The 21,558-nt window shown below is 42.5% G+C and overlaps 1 protein-coding gene across 1 annotated transcript in view; it reads left to right on the top strand.

Annotated features, from left to right (window-relative positions):
* The first annotated feature begins 292 nt into the window (after window positions 1-292).
* The window catches only part of pnp4a (purine nucleoside phosphorylase 4a), a 47,718-nt gene continuing 26,452 nt past the window's right edge, over window positions 293-21,558 (top strand). The window contains exons 1-2 of the mRNA XM_034167645.1: window positions 293-555; window positions 15,097-15,260. Of these exons, the coding sequence (XP_034023536.1) occupies window positions 440-555; window positions 15,097-15,260 (280 nt within the window). The 5' untranslated portion in view covers window positions 293-439. The remainder of the gene's footprint in view (window positions 556-15,096; window positions 15,261-21,558) is intronic.

The raw sequence follows: 21,558 nt of genomic DNA, 5'->3' as shown, positions 1-21,558 counted from the left end.
TCTAGTGATTCTTGTTGTGGTCATGTTGATGATACATGTTGTGGACACGCTAATCAGAATGATTGTAGATGTGGATGCTAACCTCAGATCCTGGTCCCCAAAGAATTCTGGGTCTCAGTTCTGTACTGTATGTTTCCCAGAAACATGTCCTATAAGGTGACGACTGTGGCCAGTGGACCCCCCCCCCCCCCCCCCGAAATGAGTAAACACATGATCCAGATCAGTTTTTTGTTGATCAGTTTAAAAACCAATCAAAAAATCATTAGAACTTCAGCTTCAGTTTAAGACGTGCTGCACTCGTTCCTTCATCAGACTGCCAGAGGTCGTGACCCCAGACGGGGCATGAAGTGAAATCACGTTACTGTCAGCAGAGTCGTGATGTGAGACGTGATGCTGCTCGCACAGCGGCGGGCTGCCATTGGTCGCTGGAGATGAATGGATGGCTTGTGAGCCAATCAGTCACGTGACTGAGGATTATGTAGACGGGCCGGTACCAGAACCTGGCACCCAGACGCTCGCCCGTTCATCCATCATGCACAGCAAAGAGCAGATCGGGTAAGAGGACACCACATCACCATGGTAACCAGATGAATGATGCTGTTGTTTTTCTGATTGGTTTAAATTCGTTCAGAACTTTTAAACCTGAGCTCCCGTGATGCGTTCAGGCGTAGTCGTCGTGTCTGTTAACCTCCCAGCATGTATCTGCAGATCAGCTTCAGCTTGACGCTCAGAAAGTTACATTTATCTATTATTCATATATATATGTGTGTGTGTGTGTGTATATATATATATATATATATATATATTTTTTTTTTTTTTTTTAACTGGATTATTAACCAAGCAGGTGGTGTTAATAATTAATTTATTATGTGGCTGCTCTGAGGTGTGTTTTCATCTTCTTTGTCCACTTAAAGCTCATTTCCGGTTAATCTCTCCATTTCAAACTCATCAGTGTAATAAAACTCGCTCGGAGAACAGTCCTCTTTGTCCCTCATCATTTCTTTTGTTCGTTTTTTGATTTGTTTTATTTTGTGCCGTGTAAGGGTGATTCTTAGACTACAGGCACTTATTATGTCCTTTGATCATATTGTATGAAAAACAGAAAAAAGGGGAAATTTCACACTTTTATAGTTATCTTTACAATGAAAGTGTGTTAAGAAATTTGTTCTAGTAGTCTATGATGACCTTTTCACCTTTTTTCAGTATCATTATATGCAAATATTGCCGTTTTGTGCTTGTCCCACACCCAGACTTTTGATCTTCAATGATAAAAATGAATGGTAAAGAAACGTTTTTTCTAATGTTTTAAAATATCTCTGAATAAAATATCAGTAAAATAATCAAAACATAATTGGGGTATTCAATGTCATACAACTGTTGTGATTTTTTTAAACAAAATGTAGTTGTCCCACACTATTGCCGTAATTTCCACCACAACACTGTAATGTCCCTTTAAACAGTTTGTATGAAAGATTGTTTGGGTAGTTTCTATGGAGATAAACAGTGACATCAGAGCACATGTATATAGCGGCAAATCACAACAAACAGTTGCCCCAAGGCGCTTTATATTGTAAGGCAATGGTGTGGTGGAAATTACATTTACAAGGCCAATAGTGCCCGTAGTTAAAGAATCACCCGTAAATTGTAAACAAAGTCACAAATCTGATACGCGAATCAGACTGATTCGCAGCATCAGTCTGATATGGGAAAATATCAGATCAGTGTTGGCAACTGAACCTAAAATGGGTCCACCCTGCTTTCACTGTGCATGTGTCATTTCTGTGCATCAGCCGCGGTTCACAGATTATCATCTCGTTTCTGCTTCAAACTGCCTCCAGTCATCATCTGTCTCAGCCACAGATATCTGAAGCTTTTCTACAATAATCATTTCCGCATTAACTCAGCATTATTTCATCAGAAAAGACAGAGGAAGCCATCAGAGCGCTACGGCTACATGAGCTGCTAGCTGGTGCGTTCACTGTGCATCGGTCATTTCAAAGCGTCACTGAGTATCGCCTCGTTTCTGCTTAAAGAAAAAGAAGAAGAGGATCATCTTAAACGTGGGTAGCCAATGAAAGCACGAAGCTTGTTTCCGGAAGGGTCCACGACACGCATCTCTCACTCCTCCCCAGCACTGTTGCTGAGGGTGCCAGTTGGGAGCGTGGCTGCAATCAGGAAGTGAAGCCGGATCGCTGGCGTTCCTGTCCAACGTACAAACCATTATGCCACCACCTCCCAAAACAGCCTTGTTTCTGCTTCAAGCTGACTTTAGAATGATTTAAGAGGTTTTACTTTGTCATCTGATGGTTAATAATCACATGAATCCATTTGATCACTTTGGGTGAAGAGACTCAGACTCAGATGAGCAACTGAGCTCCGAAATGACGCATGCACAGTGAAGGCAGGCAGACAGAGTTTTAGTGGGGGACCATTCGGTCTGCGACACTGGTCACATGGCTGATCTTAACCAATGATGAAGACCAGCTCAAGGTTGGAAGATAATGTGACATGGCTACAGGGGTGTTCAAAGAAATTTCTGTAAAATGTTGAACAATATCCCTGGAAGCTTTTAGCCTTTCAAGCAGTGAAGGCAGGGCAGACCAATTTTTAGGGGGGGCCCATTCGGTCTGTGACACCTGAAATCAGCCAATCAGATCGCGCGTACTGTCGTAGCTATATATATAGTTTGTGCCCCCCTGATGATTTCCATGATTTTCCTTTATAAACCGTTGGTTGTTTGGATCAGCAAGTTCAGTTAAATAGCTCATATAGCAGACAAACACAGTGATATTTGAGAAGTGAAATGAAATTTATAGGATTTACAGAAAGTGTGCAATAATTATTTAAACAAAATTAGGCAGGTGCATAAATTTGGGCACCCCAACAGAAAAAATACATTACTATTTAGTAGATCCTCCTTTTGCAGAAATAACAGCCTCTAAACGCTTCCTATAGCTTCCAATGAGAGTCTGGATTCTGGTTGAAGGTATTTTGGACCATTCTTCTTTACAAAACATCTCAGGTTTGTTGGTTTCTGAGCATGGACAGCCCGCTTAAAATCACACCACAGATTTTCAATAATATTCAGGTCTGGGGACTGAGATGGTCATTCCAGAACGTTGTACTTGTTCCTCTGCATGATTGCCTTAGTAGATTTTGAGCAGTGTTTAGGGTCGTTGTCTTTTTGAAAGATCCAACCCCAGAACAACTTCAACTTTATCACTGATTCACGAACATTGTTCACTAGAATTTGCTGATATTGACTGGAATCCATGTGACCCTCAACTTTAACAAGATTCCCAGTACCTGCACTGGCCACACAGCCCCACAGCGTGATGGAACCACCTCCAAATTTTACTGTAGGTAGCAAGTGTTTTTCTTGTAATGCTGTGTTCTTTTTCAGCCATGCATACCGCCCCTTGTTATGTCCAAATAACTAAATTTTAACTTCATCAGTCCACAGCACCTTATTCCAAAATGAAGCTGGCTTGTCCAAATCTGCTTTAACATACCTCAAGCGACTGTTTGTGGCATGTACGCAGAAAAGACTTCCTCTGCATTACAACATCATACAGCATCTCCTTGTGCAAAGTGCACTGTATAGTTGAACGATGCACAGTGACACTATCTGCAGGAAGATCACGTTGTAGGTCTTTGGAGCAGGTCTATGGGTTGACTGTTCTCACCATCCTTCGCATCAGCATATCTGAGATTTTTCTTGGCCTGCCACTTCGGGCCTTAACTAGTACTGTGCCTGCGGTCTTCCATTTCCTCACTATGTTCCTCACAGTGGAAACTGACAGCTGAAATCTCTGAGATAGCTTTTTGTATCCTTCTCCTAAACCATGATGTTGAACAGTCTTTGTTTTCAGGTCATTTGAGAGTTGTTTAGAGGCACCCATGTTGCCACTCATTCGAAGAGATGCAAAGAGGGGAAACATTTGTAAATGGCCACCTTAAATACCCTTTCTCATGATTGGATTCACCTGTGTAAGGAGGTCAAGGGTCAATGAGCTTACCAAATCAATTTTTAACCAATAATTAGTGCTAAATGTATTCAAATCAACAAAATGACAAGGGTGCCCAAATTTATGCACCTGCCTAATTTTGTTTAAATAAATACTGCACACTTTCTGTAAATTTTTCATTTCACTTCTCAAATATCAATGTGTTTGTCTATGGAGCTAAATCAAGGCAAAAAGTTTTGTAATCTGAAAATAAAAAAGATTGAAAAAATAAATTTTGAAACTGAAAATTCAATGTTTGTTCTTGAATTTTCTAATAATTTAAAAAGTATTATCAAAATAAAAATAAGTGTAAGATATATATTTTTCAGTTTAAATAAATTTTTGATTCAGCTCTGTAATTTTTTTGATCAAATAATTTATTTTCATTCATATTTCTTTTTTCACCTTCAGATCTTTTTTTCACTTTCAGATCTTATTTTTTCAGTTTCAAACTTTTGGCCCCGTTCTGACGTGGGAGGGTGTGGCTTCGATTGAGAGGGGCGTGGAATTGTGAGTGACAGGAGAGCAATCAGTCCTCACATGATGTTGCTTTCAGGAAACGTGGGTACTGTTCAGTGGATCCATATGTTGTACCGGATAGTGAATTTAATGACGATGTAACAAAGTTGACCGCCCGTAAAGCCAAAGCCGGAAGAGCGCTCCGGCTACCGGCGGTGTGAAGAAGCCTCACCGTTACAGGCCCGGCACTGAGGCGCTGAGAGAGATCCACTGCTACCAGAAATCCACCGAGCTGCTGATCCACAAGCTGCCGGCCTCCTGCAGAGCATCACAGCAGAGCTCTGAAAGCGGAGGTCGGTCTTGAAGTCCTGAGCGAATTCTCTCACCAGGTGCTGGAAGAGCAGCTTGCGGATCAGCAGCTCAGTGGATTTCTGGTAGCGGTGGAGTGCCACGGTGCCGGGCCTGTAACGGTGAGGCTCCTTCACACCGCCGGTAGCCGGAGCGCTCTTCCGGGTGGCTTTGGATTTGGATTTCCAGGCGGTCTGTTTGGTTGTGTCCATATTAAAGCTTCCTTCAGATCTGCTGAGTCAGATCTCTGTGTGTCACTTAGAAAGCTGTAACACTCCACTGCAGCCTGTAAAATGAGTGACCTGCCTCATTTTCATGCGGCGATGCTGCGCTGCGTTCACGATCTTGTGTGGATTTGGGACACATTGGTTTTTAGGTATAGGTGTTAAACTTTACAATCTTGCGTATTTTCCATTTTTAAACATCAAAAATGACAAAGAGTGGTCTAGAATTACTTGTAACAGACATCTTTAGCATCACTTTATTTACAGGTATCAAGACAACACAGTGGAGAGAAAGTGTTAAGTCATTATTTATCAAACCAACTGCTACACATCCATCACAATAAACATCTTTATCTCGAGGGTTTAAAGCCTCGTAATAAACTTTCTTTTATTTTCTTTCACGCGCCAGCCGCGTAGTAAATAAATGATGGAGACGGGAGCAGAGTCATTATCTATCAAAGTACCCACGTTTCCTGAAAGCAACATCATGTGAGGACTGATTGCTCTCCTGTCACTCACAATTCCACGCCCCTCTCAATCGAAGCCACGCCCTCCCACGTCAGAACGGAGCCAAAAGTTTGAAACTGAAAAATAAGATCTGAAAGTGAAAATAAGATCTGAAGGTGAAAAAAAGAAATATGTGTTGGGAAGGTGTCGTAGCACGGACCCACAACAGGGGGCGCGAATGAACGGACAATGAGTAAGCCAAAAGGTAACAATTTAATGTTGTGACAATACACAACTAAACACACAAAATCTGCAAAGTCAATTAACACCAGGTGACGTGTGGGCAGGCTCGAAGATAGGAGACCCCGATGAGAGAGAGGCCGCGTCCCACACGGCTTCCACCACCAACGGCCTGAAGAACACCGGAGCCGCCAAGTCCCGAGTCCCCAGGTGACCTCTGTCTTCGACTGTCGACCCTGGTACTGCTGGCAAAGAGCAGAAACAAGATGAATGAGTGTAAGTCTTTACACTCAGCGGTCCTCGGTCTGTACACCGTTAGGAGGGGGAACCTCCACCTCCGAATCACACACTCGTGCAACTCCTGTGTAACCACTTATCTGTCCAGAGAGTAAGGCGCAGTCGTCGTCGTTACGCCAAACACCGAAGTCCCAGATAAGGCTCCGTCCACAGGAATAGGGCTGCAAATGAGAACTGGATTATAACACAATGTGTCAGTAGCAGAGAACGTACCTCTCGGTAGTTGATTTCTCGGCGGTGAGGTGGAGTTGCAGTCCGGCTTAAGTGGTGGTGTAGATGAGTGACAGCTGGTGTGATGAGTGACACCTGTCACTTCCTCTGGGTCTGGCGCCCTCTCGTGCTTGGAGCCCGCACTCCAAGCAGGGCGCCCTCTGGTGGTAGTGGGCCAGCAGTACCTCCTCTTCAGCGGCCCACACAACAATATGAATGAAAAAAAATTATTTGATCAAAAAAATTACAGAGCTGAATCAAAAATTTATTTAAACTGAAAAATATATATCTTACACTTACTTTTATTTTGATAATACTTTTTAAATGATTATAAAATTCAAGAACAAACATTGAATTTTCAGTTTCAAAATGTATTTTTTCAATCTTTTTATTTTCAGATTACAAAACTTTAATTTTCAGTTTCAAAATTATTTTTTTATTTTCAGATTAGAAAACTTTAATTTTCAGTTTCAAAATTATTTTTTTTAATTTTCAGATTACAAAACTTTAATTTTCAGTTTCAAAATTATTTTTTTTTTATTTTCAGATTACAAAACTTTAATTGTCAGTTTCAAAATGATTTTTTTTTTCGTGTCAGGGACTGAGGTGGCGAGGCACAGCGGGCGGATGGACACAAATGCATGACTCAGATGTGGGTTAAGAAAAAGGCTTTATCCAAAAAACAGGCTCAGGTCGATACACAGGGTCACAAGCAGGCAGGCAGCAGTACAGACAGTGTTGAGGTGGCGGCGTGGTCAGTGACAAGCGGAGTTCCAGCACGAGCAAACAGGTGTATCAGAGGAGGCAAAAACATAGTCAAAAAACAAGCAGGGTTCAGGCACAGAGAAGCAGGTTAACAGGCTCAGGCAGAAACGTGGTCAAGGACAAGCAGAGGTCGAGAACGGCAAAAACACAGACTATGACAGGATACAGGTGGCTTGGAACGAGGCAGAATGCACAACGAACTAGCAGTGAGCTGCTGAAGACAAGGGGTTTAAATCAGAGGATAATCAGGGCGTGATGATATGCAGGTGCAGGAAAGAAGGCGTGTCTGAGTGAGACGAGTGGAGTAAAGAAGGCGTGTCTGAGTGAGACGAGTGGAGTAAAGAAGGCGTGTCTGAGTGAGACGAGTGGAGTAAAGAAGGCGTGGCTGAGTGAGACGAGTGGAGTAAAGAAGGCGTGTCTGAGTGAGACGAGTGGAGTAAAGAAGGCGTGTCTGAGTGAGACGAGTGGAGTAAAGAAGGCGTGTCTGAGTGAGACGAGCGGAGTAAAGAAGGCGTGTCTGAGTGAGACGAGTGGAGTAAAGAAGGCGTGTCTGAGTGAGACGAGTGGAGTAAAGAAGGCGTGTCTGAGTGAGACGAGCGGAGTAAAGAAGGCGTGTCTGAGTGAGACGAGCGGAGTAAAGAAGGCGTGTCTGAGTGAGACGAGTGGAGTAAAGAAGGCGTGTCTGAGTGAGACGAGCGGAGTAAAGAAGGCGTGTCTGAGTGAGACGAGTGGAGTAAAGAAGGCGTGTCTGAGTGAGACGAGCGGAGTAAAGAAGGCGTGTCTGAGTGAGACGAGCGGAGTAAAGAAGGCGTGTCTGAGTGAGACGAGTGGAGTAAAGAAGGCGTGTCTGAGTGAGACGAGTGGAGTAAAGAAGGCGTGGCTGAGTGAGACGAGTGGAGTAAAGAAGGCGTGTCTGAGTGAGACGAGCGGAGTAAAGAAAGGCGTGTCTGAGTGAGACGAGCGGAGTAAAGAAGGCGTGTCTGAGTGAGACGAGCGGAGTAAAGAAGGCGTGGCTGAGTGAGACGAGTGGAGTAAAGAAGGCGTGTCTGAGTGAGACGAGTGGAGTAAAGAAGGCGTGGCTGAGTGAGACGAGCGGAGTAAAGAAGGCGTGTCTGAGTGAGACGAGTGGAGTAAAGAAGGCGTGGCTGAGTGAGACGAGTGGAGTAAAGAAGGCGTGTCTGAGTGAGACGAGTGGAGTAAAGAAGGCGTGTCTGAGTGAGACGAGTGGAGTAAAGAAGGCGTGGCTGAGTGAGACGAGTGGAGTAAAGAAGGCGTGTCTGAGTGAGACGAGTGGAGTAAAGAAGGCGTGGCTGAGTGAGACGAGTGGAGTAAAGAAGGCGTGTCTGAGTGAGACGAGTGGAGTAAAGAAGGCGTGGCTGAGTGAGACGAGTGGAGTAAAGAAGGCGTGTCTGAGTGAGACGAGTGGAGTAAAGAAGGCGTGTCTGAGTGAGACGAGTGGAGTAAAGAAGGCGTGTCTGAGTGAGACGAGTGGAGTAAAGAAGGCGTGGCTGAGTGAGACGAGTGGAGTAAAGAAGGCGTGTCTGAGTGAGACGAGTGGAGTAAAGAAGGCGTGGCTGAGTGAGACGAGTGGAGTAAAGAAGGCGTGTCTGAGTGAGACGAGTGGAGTAAAGAAGGCGTGGCTGAGTGAGACGAGTGGAGTAAAGAAGGCGTGGCTGAGTCAATCAATCAATCAATCAATCAATTTTTTTATATAGAGCCAAATCACAACAAACAGTTGCCCCAAGGCGCTTTATATTGTAAGGCAAGGCCATACAATAATTATGTAAAACCCCAACGGTCAAAACGACCCCCTGTGAGCAAGCACTTGGCTACAGTGGGAAGGAAAAACTCCCTTTTAACAGGAAGAAACCTCCAGCAGAACCAGGCTCAGGGAGGGGCAGTCTTCTGCTGGGACTGGTTGGGGCTGACGGAGAGAACCAGGAAAAAGACATGCTGTGGAGGGGAGCAGAGATCAATCACTAATGATTAAATGCAGAGTGGTGCATACAGAGCAAAAAGAGAAAGAAACACTCAGTGCATCATGGGAACCCCCCAGCAGTCTACGTCTATAGCAGCATAACTAAGGGATGGTTCAGGGTCACCTGATCCAGCCCTAACTATAAGCTTTAGCAAAAAGGAAAGTTTTAAGCCTAATCTTAAAAGTAGAGAGGGTGTCTGTCTCCCTGATCTGAATTGGGAGCTGGTTCCACAGGAGAGGAGCCTGAAAGCTGAAGGCTCTGCCTCCCATTCTACTCTTACAAACCCTAGGAACTACAAGTAAGCCTGCAGTCTGAGAGTGAAGCGCTCTATTGGGGTGATATGGTACTACGAGGTCCCTAAGATAAGATGGGACCTGATTATTCAAAACCTTATAAGTAAGAAGAAGAATTTTAAATTCTATTCTAGAATTAACAGGAAGCCAATGAAGAGAGGCCAATATGGGTGAGATATGCTCTCTCCTTCTAGTCCCCGTCAGTACTCTAGCTGCAGCATTTTGAATTAACTGAAGGCTTTTTAGGGAACTTTTAGGACAACCTGATAATAATGAATTACAATAGTCCAGCCTAGAGGAAATAAATGCATGAATTAGTTTTTCAGCATCACTCTGAGACAAGACCTTTCTGATTTTAAAGATATTGCGTAAATGCAAAAAAGCAGTCCTACATATTTGTTTAATATGCGCATTGAATGACATATCCTGATCAAAAATGACTCCAAGATTTCTCACAGTATTACTAGAGGTCAGGGTAATGCCATCCAGAGTAAGGATCTGATTAGACACCATGTTTCTAAGATTTGTGGGGCCAAGTACAATAACTTCAGTTTTATCTGAGTTTAAAAGCAGGAAATTAGAGGTCATCCATGTCTTTATGTCTGTAAGACAATCCTGCAGTTTAGCTAATTGGTGTGTGTCCTCTGGCTTCATGGATAGATAAAGCTGGGTATCATCTGTGTAACAATGAAAATTTAAGCAATACCGTCTAATAATACTGCCTAAGGGAAGCATGTATAAAGTGAATAATTACTGCCACCTTAAAAGCCTGTGGTACATAGCCAACTAACAAAGATAGATTGATCATATTTAAGATCGAAGCATTAAATAATGGTAGGGCTTCCTTGAGCAGCCTGGTAGGAATGGGGTCTAATAAACATGTTGATGGTTTGGATGAAGTAACTAATGAAAATAACTCAGACAGAACAATCGGAGAGAAAGAGTCTAACCAAATACCGGCATCACTGAAAGCAGCCAAAGATAACGATACGTCTTTGGGATGGTTATGAGTAATTTTTTCTCTAATAGTTAAAATTTTGTTAGCAAAGAAAGTCATGAAGTCATTACTAGTTAAAGTTAATGGAATACTCAGCTCAATAGAGCTCTGACTCTTTGTCAGCCTGGCTACAGTGCTGAAAAGAAACCTGGGGTTGTTCTTATTTTCTTCAATTAGTGATGAGTAGAAAGATGTCCTAGCTTTACGGAGGGCTTTTTTATAGAGCAACAGACTCTTTTTCCAGGCTAAGTGAAGATCTTCTAAATTAGTGAGACGCCATTTCCTCTCCAACTTACGGGTTATCTGCTTTAAGCTACGAGTTTGTGAGTTATACCACGGAGTCAGACACTTCTGATTTAAAGCTCTCTTTTTCAGAGGAGCTACAGCATCCAAAGTTGTCTTCAATGAGGATGTAAAACTATTGACGAGATACTCTATCTCCCTTACAGAGTTTAGGTAGCTACTCTGCACTGTGTTGGTATATGGCATTAGAGAACATAAAGAAGGAATCATATCCTTAAACCTAGTTACAGCGCTTTCTGAAAGACTTCTAGTGTAATGAAACTTATTCCCCACTGCTGGGTAGTCCATCAGAGTAAATGTAAATGTTATTAAGAAATGATCAGACAGAAGGGAGTTTTCAGGGAATACTGTTAAGTCTTCTATTTCCATACCATAAGTCAGAACAAGATCTAAGATATGATTAAAGTGGTGGGTGGACTCATTTACTTTTTGAGCAAAGCCGATAGAGTCTAATAATAGATTAAATGCAGTGTTGAGGCTGTCATTCTCAGCATCTGTGTGGATGTTAAAATCGCCCACTATAATTATCTTATCTGAGCTAAGCACTAAGTCAGACAAAAGGTCTGAAAATTCACAGAGAAACTCACAGTAACGACCAGGTGGACGATAGATAATAACAAATAAAACTGGTTTTTGGGACTTCCAATTTGGATGGACAAGACTAAGAGACAAGCTTTCAAAATGAATTAAAGCTCTGTCTGGGTTTTTGATTAATTAATAAGCTGGAATGGAAGATTGCTGCTAATCCACCGCCCCGGCCCGTGCTACGAGCATTCTGACAGTTAGTGTGACTCGGGGGTGTTGACTCATTTAAACTAACATATTCATCCTGCTGTAACCAGGTTTCTGTAAGGCAGAATAAATCAATATGTTGATCAATTATTATATCATTTACTAACAGGGACTTAGAAGAGAGAGACCTAATGTTTAATAGACCACATTTAACTGTTTTAGTCTGTGGTACAGTTGAAGGTGCTATATTATTTTTTCTTTTTGAATTTTTATGCTTAAATAGATTTTTGCTGGTTATTGGTAGTCTGGGAGCAGGCACCGTCTCTACGGGGATGGGGTAATGAGGGGATGGCAGGGGGAGAGAAGCTGCAGAGAGGTGTGTAAGACTACAACTCTGCTTCCTGGTCCCAACCCTGGATAGTCACGGTTTGGAGGATTTAAGAAAATTGGCCAGATTTCTAGAAATGAGAGCTGCTCCATCCAAAGTGGGATGGATGCCGTCTCTCCTAACAAGACCAGGTTTTCCCCAGAAGCTTTGCCAATTATCTATGAAGCCCACCTCATTTTTTTGACACCACTCAGACAGCCAGCAATTCAAGGAGAACATGCGGCTAAACATGTCACTCCCGGTCCGATTGGGGAGGGGCCCAGAGAAAACTACAGAGTCCGACATTGAGTAAAGAAGGCGTGGCTGAGTGAGACGAGTGGAGTAAAGAAGGCGTGGCTGAGTGAGACGAGTGGAGTGACAGGTGGGCGTATCAGACAAAAGCAGGAAAAAGAGGAATATGACAGTGACAGAACAAATGTTAAACAATAAGGAAATAATGATACCTAGAATACAAATGTGGTAACAGAATAAACAAAGGCAGGAGCAGAACAGAAAATTAAAGGCTGGATCTAAACTAGATGAGAACTCAACGTGTGGCAGGAGTGTACAGAAAAACCTGAAGGACTAATGTGCTCAACACAGAGTGACTGAATAACCAGAAAGTAAAGGATGAAGACTAAACTAGAACAGAACTCAATAAGTGGCCGAAGTGTAACAGATAATCCTCAAAACCTAATGTGATGACACAGTATGACTAAATAAAAAGCAGAGACTAAACTAGAACAGAACTTAACGTGGCTGAAGTGTAACAGATCATAAAACCAAGACCAAAGTGGAAGAAACAGAAAATAAACACTCAGAGCTAAACAGAAGGACCAAGACAGGGAAATGGACGGAGACTGGGGGACAACACCAGATTCTGGGCAGGTCCAGGGCTAAAACCTGACATTTTAATCTTTTTTATTTTCAGATTAGAAAACTTTTGGCCTTGATTTAGCTCCATAGAAGCTTCTTTCCCGTTTCAGTGCGGACACGAGGTACACAGAAACTTAACATGTCGTTTGAACGCAGAGCGTCACAGCTTTCAGATCTCCGAAGTAAACTGGATAAATAGGTCAGAATCAGTCCAATAAAAGTTTTGTAAACCAGAGTCATCTGATGTGTGTATCACCTGACGGTCAAAGAGGGAAGAGGGCATGCCAGCTTTGGCAGACAACTCACAGTGATGGGTGAGGTGGCGACAGCCAGCCATGAATCTGTCACAATTTATGAAAAAACTCATTAATAACAATAACAGAGAGTGGGACGTCACGCAGCGCTCCCAGGCGCCTGAGAGTGCTGCACGACGTCTCGCTCCGTGGGAAGTCCTTAAAGCGACAGTATCACCTCAAAATCTCTCATCAGCCGTTAAAATTTTCACTGAAAACCAGCTTAATTTTTCGAACCGTGTCCACTTCGATGTGTCTCACAGGTTTAGAAAAAATTTTGATCAAACAAAGCGCCAGTCTCTCAGCAACTTCTCAGACAAAGGAATTCCAACGAGGGGCTGGACGACTCCTCCCACAAGGAGTGCTCACAGGTGAATGACGTCACCGACAGGCGTGGAAAAACTCACGCATGCGCACGAGGGTTCAAGCATGTCTGACGTAAAAACATATGAATGAAATCCATATAGTTTTTGAAAAAAATAAAAAGGACCTATACTTTATGGACAGCCCTCGTATCAGCCAGCTCTCTCCCTTTACCAGTCATACTACCAACATTCAAAGTCCCCACTCTCATTTCCACCCTTCTAGTTTTCCTCTTCTCCCGCTGTTTGTGGCAACGTTTTCCTCCTTTTCTTCGTCGTCTTCGCCCAGCAGTAGCCCAATTTCCACCGGCACCCTGTTGGGCAATAGCACTGGTGGTGGACGTTGTTAACCCGGGCCGCGACCGATCCGGTATGGGAATTCGATTCTGAGTCTGCATAGTTGGGTTGGCTTGTTTTACGCCAGATGCCCTTCCTGACGCAACCCTCCTCATTTATCCGGGCTTGGGACCGGCACTCAGAATGTACTGGCTGCACACCCCATGTGGCTGAGTTTGTCACTGACTGAAAGATCCCCCCTAAAAATCCCCCCCCCCCCACCTTCACTGCGCATGCATCATTTCTGAGCCTCAGCAGCAATTCAGCGATTCTCACCGCGGCACTTTGATCACTTCCTCCATCATTTCAGAGCATCAGCAACAATTCACCGTTTATCACCTTGTTTCTGCTTAAAACTGACTTGAGAATGATTTAAGAGTTTTTACTTTGTCAACTGATGGTTAATAATCACATTAATCCTGTTCATCACTTTGGATGAAGAGAGTCAGACTCAGAGACTCAGACTCAGACGAGCTGCTGTGCTCCGAAATGACACTTGCACAGCGAAGGCAGAGTGGACCAGTTTTTTTTTGGGGGGGGACCATTCAATCGGCGAGACTGGAGCTCAAACATGTCGAGGCAGATTTGCAGACGAGAGAACGCAGCTACTCCAGTTAGCTGTGTAGGCTAACACTTACAGACATGACGTTTCCCACTCGCCTCTTCTTCCCTTCTCCACTGGGAACCGAAAAACGGCACTTTTCACAACTGCTTTGGTTATTGCAGCCAAAAACAAAACAGTGCACCATTTATCCGTGTGAAGTTAGGCTGTGTATATATTGCACAACGGGAGCAGCGGCCCCCATAAATGGTCAAATCCTGCGGTATCACGCAGGGTTCAAAGGAGACTGTGCTGCCTATTGAAATATGTGAGGATATGAAAGGGTTAAAAACAGACTCTCTGCAGCATGATCCAAATTAAATAACAGTTCAAGTTCATTCTTGAAGTCAAATTATTTTTTAAGATGTATAAAATCCAGCTTTGATTTTTTTTTTTTTTAAGTTGTAGAATGAACAAATCTACTCAGTGACTGAAATCGAAAGAAAATATGAAACACAAAATAACAGAACAACATGTAAAACAGCAGTCTGTTTGAAATCATGTCAAAGGGCAAAAGTGCAAACACTTTTTACAAGCTCCGCCCCTTTAATAAGGGCTGACTGTCTGTGTGCTTGATGTCAAAAAGTCACAAAACAGACCAATGAGAGAGAGATCTACATCACAGCCCAGATTAAATCAGCTCTGCCCCCAAAGACCAAGTGCACACAAAACCACAGGCCGCAACAAAAACCCGCACAACTTCCCAGCATGCACCAGGCTCATAGCCATGGCACCGACTGGCGAGTCGTTAGCTCTGACTTGAGGAGTTCAGGAGACTTGTTAGTGCCCAAGAATCCAGACTGCGTGTGAACGCAGCAGTTACAAAGCTCTGCCTTCTTCCTGTGCTCCAGCAGGCCAACATGACCCAACTCGTGGGCTGTTTGTGGCCCCAGACCACAGTTTGGAAACTTATGGTGATTTATTTTTTTATTTTTATCTTTTTCTCTCCTTGGGGAGCAGCCATGACGAGTACCAGAAGGCAGCAGATTGGTTGATGTGTCAGACGAAGCAGCGCCCCCAGGTGGCGTTCATTTGCGGGTCTGGCCTGGGCATGCTCGCCGACGCCCTCAAGTGCCAGGAATTGTTTCCTTACTCAGACATTCCTGGTTTTCCGCAGAGCACAGGTAAGCACGCGAGACAAACGGAATTCTAAATAAGAGCAGAACTTAAATCTGACTTTTATGAACACTTATGAGCACAAGTTATTGATTATCAATCAGTGTTTGGTCACTGAAGATGCCGTAACGCTGTGACTTGGCACTAGCCTAGCTTAGCCTAGCTTGTGTTACAGAAGTTCAAAGAATAAATGAATAACAGCTGAGACATTAAAGTTTAACATTAACTTCAAAATGCTGTTAATTTCACTTACTCACTCATCTTCAGGGTCGTGGGGCGAGACGCTCACCCTCTCACGCACAAGCATCAAATGTCCCGCCAATAAAAATTTCTGCCGTTAATTTTCTGTGAGCACAGCGGCCTGTTTAGAAAAAATTAGAGAAAAATTACTCATAACCATCCCAAAGACGTATCGTTATCTTTGGCTGCTTTCAGTGATGCCGGTATTTGGTTAGACTCTTTCTCTCCGATTGTTCTGTCTGAGTTATTTTCATTAGTTACTTCATCCAAACCATCAACATGTTTATTAGACCCCATTCCTACCAGGCTGCTCAAGGAAGCCCTACCATTATTTAATGCTTCGATCTTAAATATGATCAATCTATCTTTATTAGTTGGCTATGTACCACAGGCTTTTAAGGTGGCAGTAATTAAACCATTACTTAAAAAGCCATCACTTGATCCAGCCATCTTAGCTAATTATAGGCCAATCTCCAACCTTCCTTTTCTCTCAAAAATTCTTGAAAGGGTAGTTGTAAAACAGCTAACTGATCATCTGCAGAGGAATGGTCTATTTGAAGAGTTTCAGTCAGGTTTTAGAATTCATCATAGTACAGAAACAGCATTAGTGAAGGTTACAAATGATCTTCTTATGGCCTCGGACAGTGGACTCATCTCTGTGCTTGTTCTGTTAGACCTCAGTGCTGCTTTTGATACTGTTGACCATAAAATTTTATTACAGAGATTAGAGCATGCCATAGGTATTAAAGGCACTGCACTGTGGTGGTTTGAATCATATTTGTCTAATAGATTACAATTTGTTCATGTAAATGGGGAATCTTCTTCACAGACTAAGGTTAATTATGGAGTTCCACAAGGTTCTGTGCTAGGACCAATTTTATTCACTTTATACATGCTTCCCTTAGGCAGTATTATTAGACGGTATTGCTTAAATTTTCATTGTTACGCAGATGATACCCAGCTTTATCTATCCATGAAGCCAGAGGACACACACCAATTAGCTAAACTGCAGGATTGTCTTACAGACATAAAGACATGGATGACCTCTAATTTCCTGCTTTTAAACTCAGATAAAACTGAAGTTATTGTACTTGGCCCCACAAATCTTAGAAACATGGTGTCTAACCAGATCCTTACTCTGGATGGCATTACCCTGACCTCTAGTAATACTGTGAGAAATCTTGGAGTCATTTTTGATCAGGATATGTCATTCAAAGCGCATATTAAACAAATATGTAGGACTGCTTTTTTGCATTTACGCAATATCTCTAAAATCAGAAAGGTCTTGTCTCAGAGTGATGCTGAAAAACTAATTCATGCATTTATTTCCTCTAGGCTGGACCATTGTAATTCATTATTATCAGGTTGTCCTAAAAGTTCCCTAAAAAGCCTTCAGTTAATTCAAAATGCTGCAGCTAGAGTACTGACGGGGACTAGAAGGAGAGAGCATGTCTCACTCATATTGGCCTCTCTTCATTGGCTTCCTGTTAATTCTAGAATAGAATTTAAAATTCTTCTTCTTACTTATAAGGTTTTGAATAATCAGGTCCCATCTTATCTTAGGGACCTCATAGTACCATATCACCCCAATAGAGCGCTTCGCTCTCAGACTGCATGCTTACTTGTAGTTCCTAGGGTTTGTAAGAGTAGAATGGGAGGCAGAGCCTTCAGCTTTCAGGCTCCTCTCCTGTGGAACCAGCTCCCAATTCAGATCAGGGAGACAGACACCCTCTCTACTTTTAAGATTAGGCTTAAAACTTTCCTTTTTGCTAAAGCTTATAGTTAGGGCTGGATCAGGTGACCCTGAACCATCCCTTAGTTATGCTGCTATAGACGTAGACTGCTGGGGGGTTCCCATGATGCACTGTTTCTTTCTCTTTTTGCTCTGTATGCACCACTCTGCATTTAATCATTAGTGATCGATCTCTGCTCCATGTCCTTATGTCTGTAAGACAATCCTGCAGTTTAGCTAATTGGTGTGTGTCCTCTGGCTTCATGGATAGATAAAGCTGAGTATCATCTGCGTAACAATGAAAATTTAAGCAATGGCGTCTAATAATACTGCCTAAGGGAAGCATGTATAAAGTGAATAAAATTGGTCCTAGCACAGAACCTTGTGGAACTCCATAATTAACCTTAGTCTGTGAAGAAGATTCCCCATTTACATGAACAAATTGTAATCTATTAGATAAATATGATTCAAACCACTGCAGCGCAGTGCCTTTAATACCTATGGCATGCTCTAATCTCTGTAATAACATTTTATGGTCAACAGTATCAAAAGCAGCACTGAGGTCTAACAGAACAAGCACAGAGATGAGTCCACTGTCTGAAGCCATAAGAAGATCATTTGTAACCTTCACTAATGCTGTTTCTGTACTATGATGAATTCTAAAATCTACTGAAACTCTTCAAATAGACCATTCCTCTGCAGATGATCAGTTAGCTGTTTTACAACTACCCTTTCAAGAATTTTTGAGAGAAAAGGAAGGTTGGAGATTGGCCTATAATTAGCTAAGATAGCTGGGTCAAGTGATGGCTTTTTAAGTAATGGTTTACTTACTGCCACCTTAAAAGCCTGTGGAACATAGCCAACTAATAAAGATAGGTTGATCATATTTAAGATCGAAGCATTAAATAATGGTAGGGCTTCCTTGAGCAGCCTGGTAGGAATGGGGTCTAATAGACATGTTGATGGTTTGGATGAAGTAACTAATGAAAATAACTCAGAACAATCTGAGAGAAAGAGTCTAACCAAATACCGGCATCACTGAAAGCAGCCAAAGATAACGATATGTCTTTGGGATGGTTATGAGTAATTTTTTCTCTAATAGTTAAAATTTTATTAGCCAAGAAAGTCATGAAGTCATTACTAGTTAAAGTTAAAGGAATACTTGGCTCAATAGAGCTCTGACTCTTTGTCAGCCTGGCTACAGTGCTGAAAAGAAACCTGGGGTTGTTCTTATTTTCTTCAATTAGTGATGAGTAGTAAGATGTCCTAGCTTTACGGGGGGCTTTTTTATAGAGCAACAGACTCTTTTTCCAGGCTAAGTGAAGATCTTCTAAATTAGTGAGACGCCATTTCCTCTCCAACTTACGGGTTATCTGCTTTAAGCTGCGAGTTTGTGAGTTATACCACGGAGTCAGGCACTTCTGATTTAAAGCTCTCTTTTTCAGAGGAGCTACAGCATCCAAAGTGGTCTTCAATGAGGATGTAAAACTATTGACGAGATACTCTATCTCCCTTACAGAGTTTAGGTAGCTACTCTGCACTGTGTTGGTATATGGCATTAGAGAACATAAAAAAGGAATCATATCCTTAAACCTAGTTACAGCGCTTTCTGAAAGACTTCTAGTGTAATGAAACTTATTCCCCACTGCTGGGTAGTCCATCAGAGTAAATGTAAATGTTATTAAGAAATTATCAGACAGAAGGGAGTTTTCAGGGAATACTGTTAAGTCTTCTATTTCCATACCATAAGTCAGAACAAGATCTAAGATATGATTAAAGTGGTGGGTGGACTCATTTACATTTTGAGCAAAGCCAATTGAGTCTAATAATAGATTAAATTCAGTGTTGAGGCTGTCATTCTCAGCATCTATGTGGATGTTAAAATCGCCCACTATAATTATCTTATCTGAGCTAAGCACTAAGTCAGACAAAAGGTCTGAAAATTCACAGAGAAACTCACAGTAACGACCAGGTGGACGATAGATAATAACAAATAAAACTGGTTTTTGGGACTTCCAATTTGGATGGACAAGACTAAGAGTCAAGCTTTCAAATGAATTAAAGCTCTGTCTGGGTTTTTGATTAATTAATAAGCTGGAATGGAAGATTGCTGCTAATCCTCCTCCTCGGCCCGTGCTACGAGCATTCTGGCAGTTAGTGTGACTCGGGGGTGTTGACTCATTTAAACTAACATATTCATCCTGCTGTAACCAGGTTTCTGTAAGACAGAATAAATCAATATGTTGATCAATTATTATATCATTTACCAACAGGGACTTAGAAGAGAGAGACCTAATGTTTAATAGACCACATTTAACTGTTTTAGTCTGTGGTGCAGTTGAAGGTGCTATATTATTTTTTCTTTTTGAATTTTTATGCTTAAATAGATTTTTGCTGGTTATTGGTGGTCTGGGAGCAGGCACCGTCTCTACGGGGATGGGGTAATGAGGGGATGGCAAGGTAAGCCGATGAATAGCCGAACAAATCGAATAATCGAGGCGGCAGTAGCTCAGCTGGTACAGTGAGCTACAGCCTTATGACTGAGGGGTCGGCGGTTCAAATCTGGCTCCCAACCAGTGAAAAATCTACATGTTACCATTGTGTCCTTGAGCAAGACACTTAACCCGCCTTGCCTGTGTTTGAATGACGTGGTGTCAGCTCTCTCATCAAGAGAGTAAAACAGAGGAGGTACTTTCTACAGCAGCTGAGGAAGTTCAACCTTCCCCAAACAATGATGGTGAACATCTACACCACCATCACTGAGTCCATCATCTTTGTCTGTCACCACTAATAACCTTAGGGCCCTGTCCCACTGGCGTTTAGGAGGATTTGCGTATGGATTGCGCACAAAATTGGCCCATATTCGCCAAACATCCGCAATATCCGTGTAACATGCCTGTATGAGTCGGCCGTCATCCGAACACGCCTGTGATCATCCGCAGAGGCACGCATGTCCACAGCCAGGATTTTTGAGCTGTTCAAAAATCTGAATGCAGATTACATCCGCCTTACATACTCCATACATACTCAATTCATACATAATACATACTCACTCTATGCGCTGTATATCTGCCGTTAACCGCTGATATCCACAACTGATGGGGATTTGCGGCTTGGCAGCGGACTGGGACAGTGTGTAAAACAGATATACGAGGTCTGTTAGAAAAGTATCCAGCCTTTTTATTTTTTCAAAAACCATTTGGATTTGAATCACGTGTGATTGCATCAGCCAAGCTTAAATCTTTGTGCGCATGTGTGAGTTTTTTCACGCCTGTCGGTTGCGTCATTCACCTGTGAGCAGGCTTTGAGTGAGCAGTGGTCCACCCCTCTCGTTGGATTTTTATTATGAATAAAATGTCTGAACAATGTGGAGCTTTGCTGCATCAAATTTTTCCAGAAACTGAGAGAGACCTCCAGGTGGACACTGTTCGGAAAATTCTGTTGGCTTTCAGCGACGATTTTATGGGGATTACACAGATTAAGGAGTGCTGCAGACGGTTTAAAGACCGCCCAAGGTTCAAGCTTGTCTGATGCAATCACACGTGATTCAAATCCATCAGGTTTTTGAAAAAAATAAAAAGGTCAGATACTTTTCTAACAGACCTCGTATATTGTGCCCATCATGTCCACATCACAAACTAAAATATGTTGTAGAAAATGCATACAAATTGGCCACAAATATAGTGTTTTTATTACATCTGCTTTGCAGCTGATTTGCGGACAATCTGTGAATGCATAACAAACACGTCATGTAAACCCAAAGTACTATATGTGGCAGAAAGCGACATACCTGCCAGTCAGTGCCGGTCCGGCTATGTAGATCCACAAAGACGTAGCTGCTGCAATCCAGGACTTTTATTTAACACCAACAAAAGGAAGAGTTGCTGTTTAGCCACAATTCACTCAAAAAAAAAAAAAACACCGTCTCACACCCCGAGCGGCTTCCCCCCTCCCGCTCCCCAAACCCTCGCATGACAACATGAACAAACTCTGTGATCAACTTGTCCAAGTCCAGCAAATGCTCCAGAGGCTGTATTGTTGGTTTGAATAGTGATGCCGACGGCCCGAGTGCGCTTATTTTATGACCTCAATGCAGATGCTGTGCACGCGCAACACGTGCGCGATGCATTCATAATACTCCCGTAATACTGCTGTGATAATCTCAATGTGTCGGATCAGTTTCCTCACTACATGCGTTATATAACCGTGATTGTTCATCATATATTCGCTATATATTATTAATATATCCGTAATTCATACTGGGACATTTGTCATTTTTGGCCATTGTTGTTGTGGACGACAACGAACGCCCGCGATTTGTGTACTCCATCCAT

Source organism: Thalassophryne amazonica, chromosome 3 (assembly GCF_902500255.1).
Source record: "Thalassophryne amazonica chromosome 3, fThaAma1.1, whole genome shotgun sequence".
NCBI classification, from domain to species: Eukaryota; Metazoa; Chordata; class Actinopteri; order Batrachoidiformes; family Batrachoididae; genus Thalassophryne; species Thalassophryne amazonica.
Note: the sequence above shows the minus strand (reverse complement) of the source record. Positions and strands in the feature narration are given on the sequence as shown.